Genomic DNA, 20,953 nt, shown 5'->3' with positions numbered 1-20,953 from the left:
GTTGCTCTGCTCCGAGATCCCTCGCCATCCGACCTGCCGGTGACGCGTTTCTCGGCGTGCTTTACGGCGCGGAAGCACCCTATGGCATGGACGTGGTGTGGGTTCTGTACCTCCAAGGCAGTCGTGGACTGGAGACAACCGCGGCGGCGACGCCGTCCGTAGGTGCCGTCAGATGCGGCGTCAACATCACTCTTGGTTGGAGGTTTGTTTATTTCTCTTCCTATTTCCGAATTGGGTGGAGATTTGGTTATCCCCTTTGATGATGAGTAAAAAATGGTTTCTGCTTCTGCATCATTTCTAGTGGGCAATGGGATCCAATCCAATGCTCGCAAAGTTGACAGTAGCAACGTCAGATCAGGGCAAGGTGGCAAGTTCCTTTATCTAGCCTGAAAGTAAAACTAATTCAGTGGAAATTAAAGGATACACGGAAGATCGCACTAAGGCATTTCCAGGAAGCTTTACATAAAGCCTCCAGATAGAGCTCAGACAGAAAAACGATCCATTAGTCACTAAGCCTGCCTCTCTGTTTTCCTCTTCTTTCGGGTTTCGGCTTGTACCTTTTGTAAGCATCATACTTGGCAGGTCACAGGGAATGTTTTAGCAGGACCATTGAAATAAAGAAACATGTCCATCACTGCAATCGAGCCTGTAAACCGACAACTGCCGGTTCGGCCTTTTTCACTCTCTCTTTACTAGCTACTATCTGGATTTTCTCCCAACAAGCCACTTACAGATGAGCGTGTGCTAGCTCCTCTCTCATCTCTTTCTCTCTTCTCTCGCTGAAGCTTTTTGTAAGAAGCAGATGCATGGAAGCTCACAGGAAGCGTTGATGCAGAACCATGGAAGTAACATGTAGATCCCTGTCGATCGAGCCTGTAAGTTGAGAACTCTCTTGCTTTGGCATTTCGACTTTCCTTTCGTCTTTACTAGTTATCTGATTATTATTTTTCTCCCAACAAACCACGTACAGGTGAGGTGAGCGTGCCCTCGATCCTGGTAGCGAGCCATACTAAATAATATCTGCTACTCATCTCCAACACAGATCACAGGCAACACTTGGTTGACATCATCAGGCACATAAAAAGATAATCAAGTACTAAGACGTAACCCAATAAGCATCAGTCATACATCCCGTCGTGTTGTATTTGCTTACTATTTTACAGTTGTTATTATTACTTTGTTTCTCTGTTAAAGGTCGCCAAGTATGCTCTGCTTTAACCATTGCACTGCTCTGGTTGTTATTAATTTGTAGATGGGATAGTTTGGATTGCTGAGGCATACTGCTCTGGTTACCTAATCATTAGCAAAAAAAATTCTTGGGAGAGGATGGGAATGTATTCATCCCCTGCTGTCTTCTGGCAATCCCCTTTGTTGAAGCAGATCCTACCTGTGACCTATCCCGTCTTCATATTTTCTGTCTATACATCTCAATAAGGGGTCAGTCCATCTCTCCTAAAATTTTATTTCCATTTTTGTTCACTAGCAAGCAATGTCTCAGATGCTTGCTCTTGCCTTTTTCATGGTTGCTCACTTGCTCTGTTTTCATCCTATGGTGGAGTTTAGAACTCTTATCAATAATCATTATAAATCTGGATGCTGCATATACTTTATATTTTCTTTCTGGTATCTGAGTGATTTTTTTTGTAATATATTACTGTTACATTTATACATAGAATTATTTTGAATTATTTTTAGTATCAAATGTGATTTATCTAGAAGTTGTCATTTTTACTCGACAAGAATTCTTTGTTTATTCCATCATTCGTTTTGATATGCTTATATTGATTCATACAAAACAGCTCGTATCAATTTGCTAGCCCACAATAGCGCTGGTTTCTTGTTCTCCTGTATGCATTTGTGAGAAATTGTTTTTCAAGTTGGAGCACCCACATTTGTTTTTCCTATAAAAGTGCTCAAGTAATCAGGAATGGGTAGTGGAGCTACTAAACGTGAAATATTGGAGAAAAAATTGGAGAAAAGGCTGCAGGATCCAAAAACAGAACCATTAATATATTTGCCACTAGATTTTTTGGAAGACATCACATGCGGTTTTTCCACTGAACGAGTACTTGGCACGGGTGGGTGTGGAGTCGTATACAAGGTATGTCCATTCTTCTCTCACTCCAATTTCAACCGATGGTAACAGAAAGATAATGAATTGTTTACCTACATCCTATGAAGGGAGTTCTCCGGAGTGGCAAAACTATTGCTGTAAAGAACATTTTTGATAAACATCTGCTGGACAATGATAACCGATTCGAGAATGAGATCATTTGTCTTACGGAGGTCAGGCACCAAAATATCGTACAACTTGTAGGTTACTGTCTCGAAACCAAGTCGGAAGTGATGGAATATAGTGGGAAACATGTTGTGGCTCAAAGACGTGCATGTTTGCTTTGCTTTGAATTTCTTTGTAATGGAAGCCTTGACAAGCATCTATCTGGTATGTTGAAATACAATACTGAGATCTTCTATCTTTTTCTTTTCCTTTGCAAAATTTACCTGATTAGAAGTTTAGAACACAAGCAAATGTGTCATTATATCAACAGCTACAGAGTGATAGATTCAATTATAGTTTCTCTGTTTGTTGATCTATTTCTACAGATGAGACCTCGGGCCTTGATTGGGACGAGAGATATAAGATAATTACGGGAGTATGCAGAGGTTTGCATTATCTTCATGATAAACGTCGTATTGCTCACTGGGACCTTAAACCTCAAAATATACTGATGGATGACACGATGATGCCAAAAATTGCGAATTTTGATTTGTCAAGGCTTTTGAGTCAAGAAAAATCCTGAACTGTCACTGCAAAGCTTCAAGGAACGCCGTAAGCTATGCCTCTTGCTGAAGCTTCATTTTTTTACTATTTCCTACCGCTGATTATGCTAAATTCTTCTGCAGTGGATATATGGCACCAGAATGCATAGAACAGCGATCTATCTCCTTTAAGGAAGATATATTCAGTTTGGGTGTCATTATCACAGAGATAATCACAGGTCGCAGGGACTATCCCAATATCAGCGAGACAACTGAAACATCTCTCAAGCACTATACAGACAAAGTAAGATCAGTATTATTACATGCTGTAATTTTCTACCTTACTTATGCAAATGTCTTTTTCTGATAAATTACTTGTGCAAATGTTTAGGTGGTTGGAAGTTGGAGGAACAGACTTATAGAAATAACACCCATGCATATGTCACCAGAAATGTGTATCCAACAAGTGCAACAATGCACCTCTATTGCCCTGAAGTGCCTGGAACCTGAGTCGAATAAAAGGCCTACTTCACTGGACATAGTTCAAATTCTAAATGCAGTAGAACCAAAATGTACATCTCCTGGAAATCCCCCCAGTGTCGTTGAGAAGGTATGATCTCTCAATATGCACTGCACCTCTCCACACTTAATTTCATAAGACTGTCCAAATTAATATGCATGTCTGAACAAAATAACCACTCATGCTCCATTTTTCTGATCTTAATTAGTGTCCTCTTATAGATGCAGTGCATTATCTATATCTGTTGTTAGAAATTAGCCTGCACAGCGACAAGTTATTCACTAATCTCCATGCGCGGAGGCATCAATTGGATTTACCCAGATGAACATGCAAAATCGATCACATATGAGACCAGCGGCTTGATATTTGTGGACGAGGTCCAGTCGGGAGCCCCAGAGTGTCGATTGGCGCCCTCCAACTTGGTATTCCAGTTGGCTGGAGCGCCACTAAGTCGCGAGTGGTGTCATAAGCCAATTGGCTTGGCTTAACCTGTCTTTGAGTGCTGATAATAGGGTTGGTGAGGATATCTGGGGTTTATGCACTCGTCAATCATATTATTTTTCTATGACAAATGTATATCAATTTTTTCACAAATGTCATCAAATTGGTCACAAATTATGCACAGATTTCAGAAAAAATACAAATTATCCCTTGCCTTGCCTTCCCTGGTCAGCCGCGCACACACACCCGACTGTTGTCCGGAGACGAAGCAGCGGCCGCGACGGAGAGAGCGCCAGCGAACAGGCAGATCCTATCGTCCAGAACGCAACACCTATCTAATCTAAGGGCCAAAAATCCGGTTGATACCTGCTCCCAAAACAACTGGGTGTAGGCTAGCAATTCTGATCTACTAACGTCAAGTCATTTACATATGCTATTTATTTCATCACCTATTCTTCTATAATGTGATCAAATATTCTATTAGTTTTTCTTCTATTAGTTTACTAATTTTTTACCGGATCTGATACAATAAAATATGATGCAAGTCAAATTCATGTATATATACACAGTATACAGAATACCATATAGTAATGGTATATATAAAACATATTTATTTTTAAGAAAATCCCGTGGCAACACACTGGTATGCTTCCAGTATAAAAGGAAGAGAAAGGATACAATCAGAAAAGAAGGAACTAGACACGAAAAGGGGAAAAAGGAAGGCTGTGCATGGAAAGAAGAAGGGGTCGTCTCTTGTTGTCTCCTGTGTGACGTGGGCATTTGACAATGTTTCCTTTTGCTTTTCTTAGATTAAATAAATAATTAGTTCAACAAATCTAAAAAAAAGCAATGGTTCATATTTTTTTGGGTATTACCATCTCCAAGAGTTTCCTAAATATTCTCCTAAAAAGTCTATGTTTGCCAACTCCTAAAAAGGTTTTAGGAGGAAAAAAGAAGTTCATCTCTAATAGTTCATAATATTTGACTTCTAAAAAATCAAATGCCGGTCTCATTTGATGTTTTTTTTTTGCAGTCTTCTTTTTTTCCACGCAAACCTCTTCGTCGCCACGCGTATCCATGCCGCCGCCGCCTGCATCCGTCGTGTTGCCCTAGCCAAGCAGTCGACAACCAGGCAAGCAGGCAACGGCGGCCGGCCACCAGGCAAGCAAACAGAGCATGCATACAGTACCATGCAAGCAAGCAGGCAAGCAGCAGCCTGCACGCAAGCAAGCAGGCGCTCGTCGTCGCCTCGGTGGCGCTTCTGCTTCGTCCGGGGCTGCGACGGCTCCATCGTCGTCAACTCCACGCCGGGAAACAAGACCGAGAAGGATCAACCCGCTCATCGCCAAGGGCTCCAGGGTGACGCTCGCAGAAGCAGGGGCGGCCTGCAGCAGGAGCAGGGGCGGCTTTCACGGCGGGCTTTTGCCTTTTGCGCCGTGTGCAATGCACCGCCGCGGCGCAAGCGTCCCACTGGCAGCTAGTGGCGCTGAATCGCTGATCGATCGAGAGCTGCTGCCTGCTGGTCCTTTGCGTGAGCATCTGGGAGACGCGCTCGACGATCGTAAAGTCCTCGTCGTCGCGCTTTTGATTCGGCCGGGTTCTGAGCTGGCCAGCCTGGCGGTGGCGGGCGGCCTGCAGACTGCAGCAGCTAGCCCGCTTGGGTCTCTCTCAAGCCACAGGCTCCAGTCAGTGATCTGGCTTCTACTTTCTACAGCCCACCGATCGATCTGTGAATATATATACTAGGAGTACTTTTATCCCCGTCAGCAATCACTGAAAACGGCAGCCACAGGCTTGTGGCGTTCCTCCCGTGGCGCCGCCCGACACCGCCCGACACCTTTCTTTGTCACCTCCTCCGATCCCACTCGTCCCTTCCTTCCTTCCTCGTCTCGCTCTGCCTTGCTAGGCGGTGGAGAGGAGCGATGCTTGTCACCTACTCCTTCTCACACTTCTTCCGCCTCTCATGGCCGCGTCGGCTGCTGCAGCGTACTCGTCGCTGCGGTCGCGGCAGCAATCGCCGCCGCTCTCCCCTTCCCTGGCGTCTACTTCGTCGACAGAGATGGGCGACAACAAGCCGGCGGCGCAGCAGGAGCCACCACCGACGCCGTGCGTTGTACGCGAAGGCACCAAGAAGAGGTTCGACGACTCCCCTGGACTGTCCGGCGGCAGGGTGGCCCGCGGCGAGTCATCGGTCGTGCAGGACGGGGAGAGCGACACGGAGTCGTCGTCCCCGCGGTTCGCCGTCGTGAGCTGGCGCCGCTCGAAGCAGGCGCGCCGGCGCGCGCCGCCACCGCCACAGGCGGCGGTGGCGTCGTCCGATCCCAAGCAAGAGCAGCCAGCTGCGAGCAGCGTCTCCGACGCGACGCCGGTGGAGGACGTGGCCATGTCCCTCGTGATGCTGTCTCGGGACTCATGGACGCGGTCCAGCAGATCCGGCCGGGGCGGCCCGGGGAGCTCGGAGGCGGCCGAGCAGAACAAAGACGACGACGACGGCACCGTCCGCTCGTTTGTCGTCGCCGGCGCGGACGATGGCGCCGATCATCATGAGCACGACGACGACGTCGCACGCCCGCCGCGCGGCGGCAGACACCGCCAGTGCGGCGTGTGCAGGAAGGTGTTCCGGTCATACCAGGCGCTCGGCGGCCACCGCGCCAGCATCAAGAAAGGCAAGGGCGGGTGCGTGCCGGTGGCAGTGCCTCAACCTGCTCTCTGCGCGTGGCTTCGGCCGCGTAAAGTTACGTGGAAGGAGGAGGAATTTTTAAGTCCTAAAAAATTAGAAGTAAATATTAGAAGTTGTTGAAGAGGGTTTTTTTCCTCATCTTTCTAAAAAAACAAGAATTATGAGAATATTTAGAGAACTCTCGGAGATGCCCACTAAAGAGAGTACCATAGCGTTGCCTCGGTGGATTAGGTTCATGTTTGTGCGTACATTTTCCGTAGAATAGTCTTTTTTTTTATCCCTGATCGTGTTGTCTTGTTGATGACAGCGGGTGGAAATTAAAGATGGTTGAGATGGAGCAAATACGTGCAGTGCAGGGCTCGACCCAACGAGAACCTACGAAACACATCACTTCTCCCTTCACTGCAAGACGACACGAAAAATCATTATATATATATATATATATATATATATATATATATATATATATATATATATATATATATATATATATATATGCTTTTGTCATATGCCTAGTGTATTATTCCTATCTTTTTGCAACTCCTGTTTTCCGTGCGACATAAGTGGGGCAGAACACAAACATATATTTTTCTTGATACTACAACACAAACATAATTGTATCCTTGGTTAAGCTTTTTTATCATGTAAATATAATGTGACTTAATGCACTATATTACAATAATATTCTACGATTGCAACATGAGAGCTTCGCACGCTCCATTAGTTTTGTTGGGTGTGTTTGGTTTTACTAATTTACTGGAGAGGTGCCAGAGTTAGAGTAGAATCTGCATGCGTCTCTGCTAGAGTTTCCAGACCTATTTTAGAGGCCCGTCCGATGAGCACAAAGGTAATCAAATACATACAGTAAGACATAACCAAACATCAGTCATAGCTCCCATCGTGTTATGTTTGTTTGCTATTCTGCAGTTGTTGTTATTACTACTTTGTTTTGTGTTAAAGGTGGACTGCTCTTTCGCCGAGTACTCTCTATCAGCAAATCTTGTAGATGATCGGCCCGTTCGCTTCGCTGAAAAAACAAGCCGAAACACTGTTTCGGCTGATTTGTTGTTAGAGAAAAATACTGTTTCAGCTGAAAAAACAAGCTGAAAAAGATAGATTATAAGAGAAACGAACATGGCCGATAGTTTGTTAGCGTGTCATTTCTTTGGGTTATTAGCACGTGCACGAGCCGCAGTCTATGTGACCAGTGGCGGAGCCAGGGGGGGCTGGCAGGGGCCATGGCCCCCCCTAATATTTCACAATAAAAAAAATTAGTAGTATGACTTAATATTTTTTATTTATATTAAGAGGGAGATTATATAAAATTCTTGTCATATATACCTATTAATATCTTCTAGATAATATAATTATACAAAACACAACTAGATAATAAAATTATCGCAATGAAAAAGACCGAGTCGGTACTCAAGATTTATAAAGTCACCCAAGACGTCTTGCTGTTAACGAGCATATCACATACCACTGAAAAAATAGCGCCTTAGATCCTAGGATACATATAAGAAATTACGAGCACCCGTTCAAGTTAATAAATTAATTCCGACAGTCATCACAAGAAAACCTAACGAGTTGAGTTACACTTAGTTTTTACATGTTGGGTCTTTTGACCGGCCCCCGTATAATTCCTAGCTCCACCACTGTGTGTGACGCTCTGCGTACCGGAGTTGTGGGTGCAGCGCGTAGTGGGGATGGACTCCTCTGGCATATGTAGTCGTGGCAAGACCAGCGCGTTGTGTGCTAGTAGTTTCCATCTGCTGTAATCGGCGAATAACAGGGGCAATAGAAAGAGAAAACGCGTGTCCACAGTTGAGTCGTTTCCGTTCGTCACCAGTGTGAATTCCTGGTGAAGTTTGACAATTGTTATTAGAGTACTAGCAAGAAGGCCCCATTTTGCAAAGGCAACACAGCATCCAACGGCAGAGACAACTCACCATCGCCATCACGCTTGCCCTCTGGCAGACATAGGCACTCCCCATCACGCCGCTCGTGTACTCGAGATGCCCGGTGTCCAGCGCGTAATCAGGGAGGCTTGAGAGGCCTCATGACCCTCTGCACGGGCGACAAACAAGTGTGGAAGGCGACCGCACACAGCAACCTCCGCGCTGAGTTTGAGACAATCATGTTTTGAGACAGTGAAGCGGTGGACGACTTCACCATCTGACTCTCCAGCATCGTGCACCAGCAGCTGGCGACGCTCTGTGATCCAGAGGCCAGAGCCCGACCAAAAGGTGGTGGCCAAGTACCTCAGTGTCACTCAACCGAAGATAAACAACTTCGCTCCAACTAGAATGCTAGACAACATATAACTCTTCTAAATTTTAAAAGCAGACAAAATACCCCCTTAACCATTTCGAGTGGTTTCTTTGGTGGTTTTGCAAACCTGGTGGTAGTGGGGCCCACCTGCCATTGTCTCTCTCTCTCTCTCTTTTATATATAAAAAAGCATAATTTTTTTTCATATGAAGTCGTAGAATACGGACTTTGTAACAACTATTCGACACGATCTGCCATGCATTTTGTTGTTGATAACTTTTTTATTTAATATATTTTATAGGCTCAACTATTCGTTTTAAGTTATCGGATTTTAAAATTTAAATTCTTCAATTTTTCAAATGACCTCGGATGCTGACATGGTCTCGACCAAAGTTGTAGTTTTCTCAATAAGATCTACAACTAACTTCGTAGTAGACATTTTTTATTTGAGATCGTTTAAAGCCCCAAATATTTTGTTTTGAGTTCTGTAGTTTTAAAATTCATTTTTTTAAAATTTTTCTAACAACCTCTCTCTCTGATGTTGACGTGGTCTACACCAAAGTTGTAGCTCTGAAAATGATCCATAACTTCGTAGTTAACCACTTTTTTATATGAGATCCCTTAGAGGTCCGAACTTTTGTTTTTTTGGAAAAAAATCGGAGAAATTGAATTTCAAAACAAAGAATTTGAAATTAACATTTCTCTGAAAAATTGAAAGATTTTTTTTTGGCCTTTGTAGCTTGAGATTTTCTGCTAGCTCGATCTCGTACATTTTAGTGGCCCCGGCGGCCTAGGTTGTTGTCCAATGTCCAGGGGACGGAGACCGCCCAAGCCCAAGTCAAGAAAAGATGGCAGTGCCTGAGAACTTCGCGGAAATCGATCGAGCATCTGCGCCGCCCGGCAGGTCGTGTGGTATCTGAAAAATTGTTCATATTGCATTGCCACGTTACATACGTTGCTTCGTTGAAGTTGCGTATGAGCATCCATAGTCCCTGCCAAGCAGCACAAAGGTTATTACGTAGTAAATCCCACATCGATCGATTTTTCTCTGCTAATATCGCACCCATCTTTAGCTTTACTGTAGCTTCCCGAGTTTGCACATATCTCAGGCTGCTAGTATTTCTCTGGCCTGGAGTAAATGACCTGACTGACAGACCTGAATCATTGTGTGGACTGCATAGTGCATACCCTTCCCAGACCCAGACTGAAGCCCCGCCGCCCCGAAGGCCGAAGCTCCACGCACCCAGGCCAGGCATCCCCAAGCTCCGTGCTCCGGCCGCGCTCCGGCCCGGCGTGGTTTCCTCCGCACCAGAACCAGGCGGCTGCGCCACGGGCTCCAACCCCTAGCCCGACGGCCGGCCACGCCCGCACACCTCGGCCCGGCGTCTCATTCTCCGCACCCGTGGCCGTGCCGGGGCTCCTTCTCTGCGCCCGACGGATCTTAGCAGGGACCAGGCGGAAGCCACAATTTTCCAGCTCGATCCTTCTCCCACCTCTACCTTCTCTCAGTCTCAGCGCGATTTACGGGACTTCTCTCGTGAAGCCGGAGCATTCATTTGAAGGCGTTTGGTTGGGACGGTGAAGAAGCTGTTGGTGAAGCTGAGGTTCAAATGCTACCAAACGCACCCGGTGTAAGATACTAAGATGACACAACCCTCTCTCGCTTCGCCGGCTTCGGCATCTCCGCTTTCCTTTCTTCTTTGCTAATCCACTGATTTTTTTTTTCCTTCTCTCCCAACAAACTAACCACAGGTGAGCATGACCTCCGATACTAGCAAGGCATGAATCAGATCTACGTACTACTACTCATCTCCCAACGCACTCCATATTCTTCTTACAAGAGCCCACATCTCAAATCATTACCATAAATCAGGTGATGTGCTTACATGCTTTGCTTTGAAAGCAATTGTGCAACCTCACTGAAAGCAACCTGATCACCATCTTGTTTTCTTTATCTCCAACACAGTTCGCACTTTGCAGTCGTCAGCACTTGATTGGCATCAAGCTAGCACACAAAGAGGTAATCACAAACAAGACATATCACCAAACATCAGTGTTGTATTTGTTTGCTACTGTATTTTACAGTTTTATTACTACTTTGTTATATGGTGCATGTCCGCTTTCCTTTTTCGTCTTTAATTACTAGTTACTAGTTATCTGATTTAATTTTTTCTCCAAACAAACCACGTACAGGTGACTAGGTGAGGTGAGCGTGCCCTGTCCTCGACATTGATCCTGGTAGCTAGTCATACATACTAAGGCCTCATTCGGTTATCCAGGAACGATACCCTGGAATAATTCCCAGCCAGAATGGTTCACTAATTTGTATAACCTTGATCAGCTGGAATGGTTCTTGGGCCCATTCCACCCTAACCGAACGAGGGCTAAACAAGATCTGCTACTCATCTCCAACACAGTTCGCAGGCAGCACTTGGTTGACAACTAACAGGAACATAAAAAAAGGTAGTTAATCAAACAGTAAGACATAAACCAAGCATCAGTATATCCCGTTGTGTTGTAATTTTTCACAGTTGCTATTACTTTGTTTTCTGTTAAAGGTCGCCAAGTATTCTCTGCTTTAACCATAGCACTGCTCTTTTTGTTGTATTAATTTGTAGATGGGGTAGTCTGGATTGCTGAGGTGTATACTATTCTGGTTACCTAATGATTAGCAAAGGGATTTTCAGAGGACGGAATGGTTTCATCCCCTTCTGTCTTCTGTCAATCTCCTTTGTTTTTATATTTTCTTCCTGTACATCTCAATAAGGGGTCAGTCCATCTCCCCTAAAATTTTATTTCCCTTTTTGTTCTCTCACAAGTAATTCTCAGTTGCTTGCTCTTGCATTTTTCGTGGTTGCTCACTTGCTCTGTTTTCATCCTATGGATGAGTTTAGAACTCTTATCAATAATTATTATACATCTGGACACTGCATATACTTTTTTTTTCTTTCTGGTAACCATGTGAATGTTTTTTTTATAATATATGACTGTTACACTTGTACATAGGGTTTCTTTTGAACTATCTTTAGTACAAAATGTGATTTATCTAAAAGTTGCCATTTTTATTTTATACAAGAATTCTCTGTTTAGTGTTTATTCCCTCATACTCTTATATTGATTCATTCAAAACAGCTCGTATCAGTTTGCTAGCCCACAAGAGCGCTTGTTTCTTGTTCTGCTGTATGCTTTTTGTGAGAAATTAATTGTTTCGCAAGTTGGAGCACCCTCATTTGTTTTCCCTATAAAAGTGCTTGAGTAATCAGGAATGGATAGTGGAGCTACTAAACGTGAAATATTGGAGAAAAAATTGGAGAAAAGGCTGCAGGATCCAAAAATAGAACCATTAATATCTTTGCCTCTAGATTTTTTGGAGGGCATCACATGCGGTTTTTCCACTGAACGAGAACTTGGCAGGGGTTTTAGTGGAGTCGTGTACAAGGTATATGACCATTCCTCTTTCACTCCAATTTTAAACTGATGGCAACAGAAAGATAATAAATGTATTTTTGATGCTATGAAGGGGATTCTCCGGAGCGGCAAAGCTATTGCTGTAAAGAAGATTTCTGATGCTCATCTGCAGGGCAATGATAATCAAGTGGAGAATGAGATCATTTATCTTACGGAGGTCAGGCACCAAAATGTCGTACAACTAGTAGGTTACTGTGTCCAAACCAAGTCGGAAGTGATGGAACATAGTGGGAAACATGTTATGGTTGAAAAACGTGCATGTTTGCTCTGCTTTGAATTTCTTTGTAATGGAAGCCTTGACAAGCATCTTTCTGGTACGTTGAAATACATACTAAGATCTTCTGTCTTCTTTTTCCTTTCCAAAGTTTACCTGATTAGAAGTTTAGAACACACATTATATCAACAGCCACAGAGTGAAAAATTCAATTATATAGTTTCTCTGTTTGTTGATATATTTCTACAGATGACACCTTGGGCCTTGATTGGGATATAAGATATGAGATAATTAGGGGAGTTTGCAGAGGTCTGCATTATCTTCACGATGAATGTCATATTGTTCACCTCGACCTGAAACCTCAAAACATACTGATGGATGCCATGATGCTGCCGAAAATTGCGGATTTTGGTTTGTCTAGGCTTTTGGGTGAACAAAAATCCAAAACTGTCACTAAAAACCTTGCAGGAACGCCGTAAGCTAGCTATGCTTCTTTCCAGAGCTTCATATTTTCTACTATTTTCTACAGCTGATTATGCAAATTCTTCTACAGTGGATATATGGCCAAAGAATACATAGACCACGGAATTATCTCCCCTAAGGCAGATATATTCAGTTTGGGTGTCATAATCATAGAGATAATCACAGGTCGGAGGGACTATCCCAATGTTGGCGAGATAACTGAAACATCTCGCAAGCACTATACAGACGAAGTAAGATTATTCAGTATTATTCCATACTGTAATTTTCTACCTTACTTATGCAAATGTCTTTTTATGATAAATTACTTATGCAAATGTTTAGGTGGTTGGAAGTTGGAGGAACAGACTTATAGAAATAACACCCATGCATATGTCACCAGAAATGCGTATCCAACAAGTACAACAATGCATCTCTATAGCCCTGAAGTGCCTGGAACCTGAGTCGAATAAAAGGCCTACTTCATTGGACATAGTTCAAAGTCTAAATGCAGTAGAACCAAAATGTACGTCTCCTGGAAATTCCCCCAGTGTCGTTGAGAAGGTATGATCTCTCAATATGCACTCCGCCTCTCCACACTTAATGTCATAAGACTATCCAGATTAATATGCATGTCTGAACAAAATAACCGCTAGTGCTCCATTTTTCTTATCTTAATTAGTGTCCTCTTATAGTTGTAGTGCATTATCTATATCTGTTGTTCGAAATTAGCCTGCACAGTGACAAGTTATTCACTAATCTCCATGTGCGGAGGCATCAATTGGATTTACCGAGATGAACATGCAAGATCGATCACATATGACACTAGCGGCTTGATTTTTGTTGACGAGGTCTAGTCGGGAGCCCCCGAGTACCGATTGGCGCCCTCCGTCTTGGGATTCCAGTTGGCTGGAGCGCCCCTAAGTCGCGAGTGCCGTAAGGCAATTGGCTTGGCTTAACCTGTCTTTGAGTGCTGATTGTTAGACAGATATGTTGGCCCGCCATAGGCGCCTGGGCTTTAAGCCCATCACGGTTTCTATAGATTGATTCTACTCATAATAGGCAAGAATATCCGATAGTGGTCCTGTTTCCATAAACCACCCTAGGCCATCCTTGCTTATATATGTACATGTATACCATGGCCTATAATCAATCTACTATTTTCCCGTGCAATTAAATTACTTTCACTGATAATAGGGTTGGTGAGGATATCTGGGGTTTATGCACTCATCAATCATATTATTTTTCTATGAAAAAAATGTGACATATTTGATGTCTTAACTGCAATATCCTATTTGTACCTTTTATACTAACATTGAAAATCTGACCACAAGATATAATGCTCTAATGCTCAATACATCCACTGTTTGTCCAGGATAGGAGAAACCGGAATCTTCAGAGTCAAGTAAATGTGAACATAATCAACATACCAAAGACCACCAGTGCCATTAACGGCTTGAATGAGTGCGCCAATTTGTTCCAGTGGGTTACATCGGCCATTTCATCTCCAAAACCTCAGCTGAATGAAACACAAAAGGAGAGACTTCAACGAGATATATGTCAATTGCATAGTGACCTTCAATGCCTAACTGATACTCTACCAGCAATTGACAACCTCATTGATCGAGCAGAGTGGAGGATCCATCATGATTATGTGGCTGACCACCTTTCAAGACTCAAAGATGCAGTGTATGATGCAGAAGACCTTCTCGATGAGTTTAGATGGTATGAGAAAAAGGTTTCTGTAGAGGGCAATGCTATCTCAGTGGAACCAGTTATTAAATTCTTTCAAAGTGTCACTCAAGGTAACTTCAACAAGGTGACTGGTATCCAGAAGAGGCTCAATAATCTCTCCAAACAGCTTGAGAAACAGGGCTTACTTCCAGCAATTCCAAAGTTTGACAAATCATCTAGGCCCGAGACCTCCTTTTTCTCCACTGAAGCAAAGATGATTGGTCGTGATGAGGAAAAGATGAAGCTGATCATGTTACTTGGTGTACCAACAAATAAAAGCTCAGGTCGTTCCGGATGCAAGAGAAAAAGAAGAGTCAGTTCATCAACAAGCAACCAAGTTTGTGCTACTATTGATAGTAACGAAGCAACAATAGTGAGTGTTCGAGTTTTGCCAATTGTTGGAATTGGGGGTGTCGGAAAAACCACCTTGGCTCAAGATATTTGCAACCATTCAAAAGTGAAAGGTCACTTTGACCTGATAATTTGGATTTGTGTATTGGATGATTTTGATGTCAAGAGGTTAACTAAAGAAGCCATAGAACAAACTTCTGGGAAAGTGCTAGAAAATGGTAACTCGGATGATTCTGATGTCAAGAGGTTAAATAAAGAAGCCATAGAACAAACTTCTGGGAAAGCGCTAGAAAATGGTAACTTGAATTCTCTCCAGCTTGCTCTTGCAGATCGCCTGAACAAGAAAAGATTCTTGATTGTCCTTGATGACATGTGGGATGAAAATGAGGAGCATTGGAAGCACTTCTGTGCACCTTTTAAAAATGCAGTTCAGGGAAGCATGATGCTTGTCACCACTAGGTCTCCGAAGGTTGCTGATGTAGTGCGTACAATGGATTCCTTTCCCTTAGAGGGTTTTAAAGATGATGTCTTTCGGAAGTTCTTTAAGTTCTGTGTGTTTGGGCCTAATAGCTCCAACATTGATCCTAAGTTGGAACGGATTGGTGAGAAAATACTCCCAAAGTTGAGAGGCTCTCCTTTAGCTGCAAAAACTCTTGGACGGCTGTTAGGAATGAGCCTTGAGGTAGCACATTGGGATAGGATTCTCAAGAGTCAGCTGTGGGAGCTTCAACAAAGGGAGACTGACATTTTGCCGGCTCTTCGGTTGAGCTACATGTATTTACCATTGTATTTAAAGAGATGCTTCTCATTCTGTGCTGTGTACCCGAAAGATAACATATTCGAAAAGGAGGATTTAGTGGAGATTTGGGTGGTAGAAGGCTTAGTGGAACATCACACTGGTGGTCAGTACTTTGAAGAACTTGCACATCTGTCATTTTTTCAGAAGTATCCATGCTCCCAAGAGAAATATGTAATACATGATTTGATGCATGATATGGTACAACTGGTGTCAAAGGACGAGTGCTTCATAGTGAAAGACACTAAGGATCTTCCGAAGATCCCTCAGAATGTCCACCATCTAAAGGTGCTGGAAGGTGGAGATGTTAAGTGTTCTGACTTATTGAATCTATCTAAGTATAGGAAGCTACGCACCCTACTTTGTGACCTATCTTTAAAGAGTAAAACTGGTAATGCCGTGATGGAGAAATGGTGCACTGAACTTTTGTGCATGCGTGTCATGGTCTGTTCCTCTATCTCTATGTGGGGCTTACCAAGTAGTATTAGCAAAATGAAGCTACTTCGGTACCTTAAAATCATCGACTCTGGCCTTTGCAAGAGCCTTCCTTCAGAATTATGTTGCCTCTATAACATGCAGATATTTTATGCTACGGGATGGAGCATTGATGACATTCCTAGCGGTTTTGTTAAGCTGATCAATCTTCAGAAATTTGTGTCAAGTAAATATAAATTTCATCATGAAGAAGGTGCAACTAACAAAGAGCCGAGAAGGCAATTCACGTTCGTAAGCCATCATGGCGAATCTCCTCCACGTGGATTTCATGCACAAAACATGCCAGATATAACTTCACTTAAGCTTGTCTCTTGGGACAATGTCAACAGCATATCCAGGGTTTACAATACCGGTAAGAAAAAAATTTCGGTCCCCAGCGATAAATACGAAATTTCGGAAATTTCGGAAATATCGGTTCAAATTTAAATAAATTTAAATTGAGTTTTAAACAAATTTGGCACTATTTCACTAGAAAAACTCTATAATCCATCATCCATCATAAATTTATATAACATCGACGAAATAACATAATATATCACAGAAGTAGAGCCGCGGTAATACAGTGTACTGACGGTGGGCGAGCTGCATATACTAGTGCCATCCAATGTGTGAGTGAGAAAATTAAATAAATTTGAAGAAATTTAGGGCTTTGATAAGATTAGATGATATGGAGGGTCATTTTAGTGTGGTTTGGTGTAATTTTAGAGTGAAAGATGAATTTAACCGAAAAATTTTGACCGATACAAAAAAAAATTTCGGACCTCAGTGAAAAAGACGATATTTCGGAAATTTCGGCGATATTTCGCCGAAATTGTAAACCCCTGAGCATATCATCTTCTATGAACTCAGAGCAAATCCATAGTCATCACAGCAATGATAGCACCTTCTCGTCCCTAACTGATGTTGTCATTGACTCTTGCCAAAAGTTATCAAGCCTCGAACAATTTCTACAACCTGCTTTTATGCCTATCATCAAGAAAATAAAAATTTCCCGTTGCGGATTTTTAGAATCAGTACCAGCTGAGAGGTTTGGAGATTTGCGTTTTCTTGAAGTACTGAGTGTGTCCAATTGTCCAAATATAAAATCACGACGCCTGTTTGCTCCATCCCTAAAGAAGCTTGATCTGCTATACACTGGGAATCTCGGAGGCATTGAGTGTAGTTCTCTCACCATCTTGCAATTATCATTCCACCCTCTTGAATCCATCGAACTGCAAATGTGGAATCTTCCGTTACTGCAGGAGCTCGAGATCAGTGATTGTTCTTCTCTGACAATCATTAAAGATTATGAGCTTTCCCTTGGCGGGGACGGAAGCAGAATGGTAAGGTTCCCAAAACTCACTCACCTAACCATTCGGTACTGCGATAAGCTTGAAACTATCGATGACCTCATATATCTCCCTGCCATTGAGAGTATTAAGATTACATGCTGTGGCTTGCTGTCCCTACCAGCTGATAGATTCAGAAGTTTTCCTCATCTGAAGGATTTGGAGATTGTATGGTGCATAAACCTCAACTGGCATTGTGGAATGTTATTACCATCGTCCCTCCAAAAGCTCTTGTTACTGAGTTGTGGGGATTTCTCTGCCTGGTTTCCCAGTTGCCTGGAGAACCTCACCTCCCTCGAGTCACTGAACATTAGTTACTGCAAATGCATAGTGTCCATTCCTGGCGACCTGTGGAGCAGTAATCTCAAATCACTTAAGAGTTTGGAGTTTCATCATTGTTCAAAGCTTAAATCAATTGGTGGACCGGACGCAATTGCACACATAAGAGATTTATATATTGATGATTGCCCAGACTTGAAGGAAATTGACCTGCCACTGAGGAAAGGTGCATCCTTCGAGATTGCGTGTATTGAGAAAGTGGGCTCACGCTCTTTTTCTATGGTATGTATGCCACTTGTTTGCAGTATAAATTATGGTTACAGTTATAGAACTATGTTAGGACACTTGTGAGTTTTACGATATGTCATGTTTTCATGGGTCAGATCATATATATGTCTTAGCCAGTTATTGTTACTCTTAAGCTACTAATTGTTTCTGAAAAGCATAGCAGTCCCACTATTACTTTTTGAGTAACTCGGTGGGTTAGTTCTTGAGTGTGCATACATTTTTCCGTTATACTAGCCAGAAGAATAATAGTCTTTTTTTTCTTTTCCCTGATCGTGTTGTCTTGTTGATGACACAGCAGGTGGAAATTAAAGATGGTTGAGATGGAGCAAATATGTGCAGTGCAGAGCTCGAAGACCCAACGAGAAACAACGAAACATATATCACTTCTCCCTTCCATGCAAGATGACACGAAAAACAATTCAGATATTGTGCTTTTGTCATATGCCTAGTGTGTTATTCCTATCTTTTAGCAACTCCGATCCTGTTTTCCGTGCGAAATAAGTGGGGCAAAACACAAGATAATTTTATCCTCGGTTAAGCTCTTTTTTATGTCAATAATGTGACATAACGCACTGTATTACAATCATATTTATACGATTGCAACATGAGAGCGTTGCACACTCCATTAGTTTTGTTGGATGCGTTTGGTTTTACTAATTTACTGGAGAGGGGCCAGAGCTAGAGTAGACTCTGAATCTCTGCTAGAATTTCCAGACCTATTTTAGAGGCCCGTCGAATGAGCACAAAGGTATCAAATAAGAGTGAAATATACGCCAAAGCCGCTAAAATTATCTGTAAATGTTAAGTTCCAAAAGTCTCAATATGCATTTCTGAATCCCTGAAGTTTGTTCGGGTCTCATCTAGATCCAAACGGCTATAGCAGCCTCTGGCATTCCACCTCTATAAATCAAAGATAGCGAATTTGCACCCCAAAAATAGCAAAAAAATTTTAATACTGTGAGACCTCACAAATCAATTTTTCTTGTGAAGAGCACACGCCCTTCGCGGCCGCGGGGGCTCAAACACGTGACGTCACGTCTCGCACGTATCTCCTCTAGATCTCTAACCACTTCACTCACAATTGACTTGTGTCCGTATTAGATATCCGTCCTCCTTTGTTTATCTTCATCCGATTTTGAATAAGTATCTGGGACCCTAAACGAATTTAATTAAAAAGTTGTCATCTACAAAGTTGTATAACATTTCTAGATCTACAATTTTGGTTTTGGTTGTCTCTATCTATGGCCATTAGAAAAATTTAAATGTCAAATGTGAGAAATTCAAACGTAATTTTTCTTACATAGATGATTTCAAATGAAAAAAAATATCAATTACCACTACTGCTGAAATAATTTTCGGCAACGGGGGCTATTTTCTCGGAGCTACTAGATCAAGGTAAATGTTTTTCTTGGCATCTATGTACATGGTAGTTGCGCCTTCTATTATACTCCCTTCATTTAAAAAATATAATTTTAACTCAAGACTAAGTTAAAGTAAGTTTGACAAACTATCTGCACCTAATAATATTAAAGAGCCAAGATTTTATCCTCCTTTTTTGTCCACCTCCTCTTAACTAGGGGATAGTTTAGTACAGCTCGCATCAAGCGATGATTGATACGGAGTCGGATTTCAAGATGTATTGGGTCATGCTCTGTGTATCTAATATGTGACCTAGATTCATGAGTCATGCTCATGGCAGTTAGAACAACTCGCGTCTAGCGAAGATACAGAGTCTGATTCTAATATGTATTGGATTTCGCTGCAACGCACGTACACATTTACTAGTAAAAATACCAATAATTTTGACATCAAATATGTATCATTAGATTTGGCATGAGATATTTTCGTATTATATTCATTTGGTGTTATAAATATTAATATATTTACCTATAAATTTGACTAACTTGTTGGATACATTAACCAAAAATACACAAAGAATTGCATTTTTAAAATGCACAAAGGTAGTATATGAGACGTAGGGGGTTCGAGGTATGAACATATAGGCTGAATTAATATGGACCTACATATATTAGTTATTAAGTGATCTTTTTATCTATGGATCATTGTATCAAGTATGCTAAATCCTACGAACTGATCATAGATCAGTTGGTTAGGTTCCTTGTGGTGGAACCTGCCCACCCGGGTTCAAGTCCTCGACTTGGCACGGGTACTCACATACGTGTGTTCATAGGGGTGAGTGTGCGTGCGTGTTGTGTACATCTGCGTTGTACCGTGTAATTCTAAAAAAAAAGTATACTAAATCCTGAATTTTCTGGAACTAAATAGTGTATATGAATTGAGTGGCCATTTCTTCGTTGTAATGCATGGGCTTTAATCACCCTGTTCGCTTGAACTACTTTTCAGCTAATGAACAATATTTTTCTCTCACAACAAATTAATATAAGCATCAGCATAAACTAAATTTCAGCATAAGCGAACAGGTGCGCTTAGTGACAACAGAGGTGTTTAACTCTGTGGCATATAATTTTCCAAACATTTGCCAGACATGCGCCCTGTTCGCTTTGGCTTGTTTGGCTTATAAGCCGTACTTTTTCAGCTAACGAACATTATTTTTCTCTCACACTAAATCAACCAATAGTACTTTCAGCCATGACTTATCAGCCAAACAAGCCCAAACGAACGGGGCTATGGGTGCGCTCAGTGACAAAGTGGACCATGACCCGATCATTTTTTTTTTGCCAACTGAATCCATCTCTTGAACTGAGGGATCCCTAACCCCATTGCCTGAGAAGCTCTAAAAATTCAGGCCTGTGTGATATAGGAAATGTGAAAAGCAAACAATGAAATTCACTAAACAAATGATTGATTTTGCTATATTTATGCCTTGATTGGGATCCTTTTTTTTTTCT

The 20,953-nt window shown here is 42.3% G+C and overlaps 2 protein-coding genes and 1 pseudogene across 4 annotated transcripts; all 3 read left to right on the top strand.

Moving 5' to 3' along the window:
- The first annotated feature begins 717 nt into the window (after positions 1-717).
- On the top strand, positions 718-2,824 carry LOC136533498 (cysteine-rich receptor-like protein kinase 44). 3 transcript variants are annotated; one of them, XM_066526043.1, is made up of 6 exons: positions 718-875; positions 971-1,093; positions 1,253-1,437; positions 1,911-2,101; positions 2,182-2,443; positions 2,605-2,824. In XM_066526043.1, the coding sequence occupies exons 4-6, from the start codon at positions 1,928-1,930 to the stop codon at positions 2,799-2,801; spliced, it is 633 nt and encodes a 210-aa protein (XP_066382140.1). In that variant the 5' UTR covers positions 718-875; positions 971-1,093; positions 1,253-1,437; positions 1,911-1,927; the 3' UTR covers positions 2,802-2,824. The 3 variants fall into 3 exon arrangements, with proteins under 3 accessions (XP_066382140.1, XP_066382138.1, XP_066382139.1); XM_066526041.1 differs by having other exon boundaries at positions 720-875; positions 1,800-2,101; XM_066526042.1 differs by having other exon boundaries at positions 720-875; positions 1,253-2,101.
- Positions 2,825-3,233: 409 nt separating this feature from the next.
- Positions 3,234-6,704, top strand: LOC136533497 (zinc finger protein ZAT9-like). Its single transcript, XM_066526040.1, has 2 exons — positions 3,234-3,370; positions 4,755-6,704. The coding sequence occupies exon 2, from the start codon at positions 5,685-5,687 to the stop codon at positions 6,519-6,521; it is 837 nt and encodes a 278-aa protein (XP_066382137.1). The 5' UTR covers positions 3,234-3,370; positions 4,755-5,684; the 3' UTR covers positions 6,522-6,704.
- A 3,141-nt stretch (positions 6,705-9,845) lies between these two features.
- Positions 9,846-18,063, top strand: LOC136533499 (uncharacterized; annotated as a pseudogene).
- Positions 18,064-20,953: the final 2,890 nt, after the last annotated feature.

This window comes from Miscanthus floridulus, unplaced genomic scaffold (genome assembly GCF_019320115.1).
Source record: "Miscanthus floridulus cultivar M001 unplaced genomic scaffold, ASM1932011v1 fs_902_2_3, whole genome shotgun sequence".
NCBI lineage: Eukaryota > Viridiplantae > Streptophyta > Magnoliopsida > Poales > Poaceae > Miscanthus > Miscanthus floridulus.
Note: the sequence above shows the minus strand (reverse complement) of the source record. Positions and strands in the feature narration are given on the sequence as shown.

Coding starts and splice junctions, on each gene's coding strand:
- LOC136533498 (XM_066526043.1), top strand. CDS start 1,928: ATGGGTAGTGGAGCTACTAAACGTGAAATATTGGAGAAAAAATTGGAG. Junction 2,102..2,181: donor GGTGTGGAGTCGTATACAAG/GTATGTCCATTC, acceptor CATCCTATGAAG/GGAGTTCTCCGGAGTGGCAA. Junction 2,444..2,604: donor CCTTGACAAGCATCTATCTG/GTATGTTGAAAT, acceptor CTATTTCTACAG/ATGAGACCTCGGGCCTTGAT.
- LOC136533497 (XM_066526040.1), top strand. CDS start 5,685: ATGGCCGCGTCGGCTGCTGCAGCGTACTCGTCGCTGCGGTCGCGGCAG.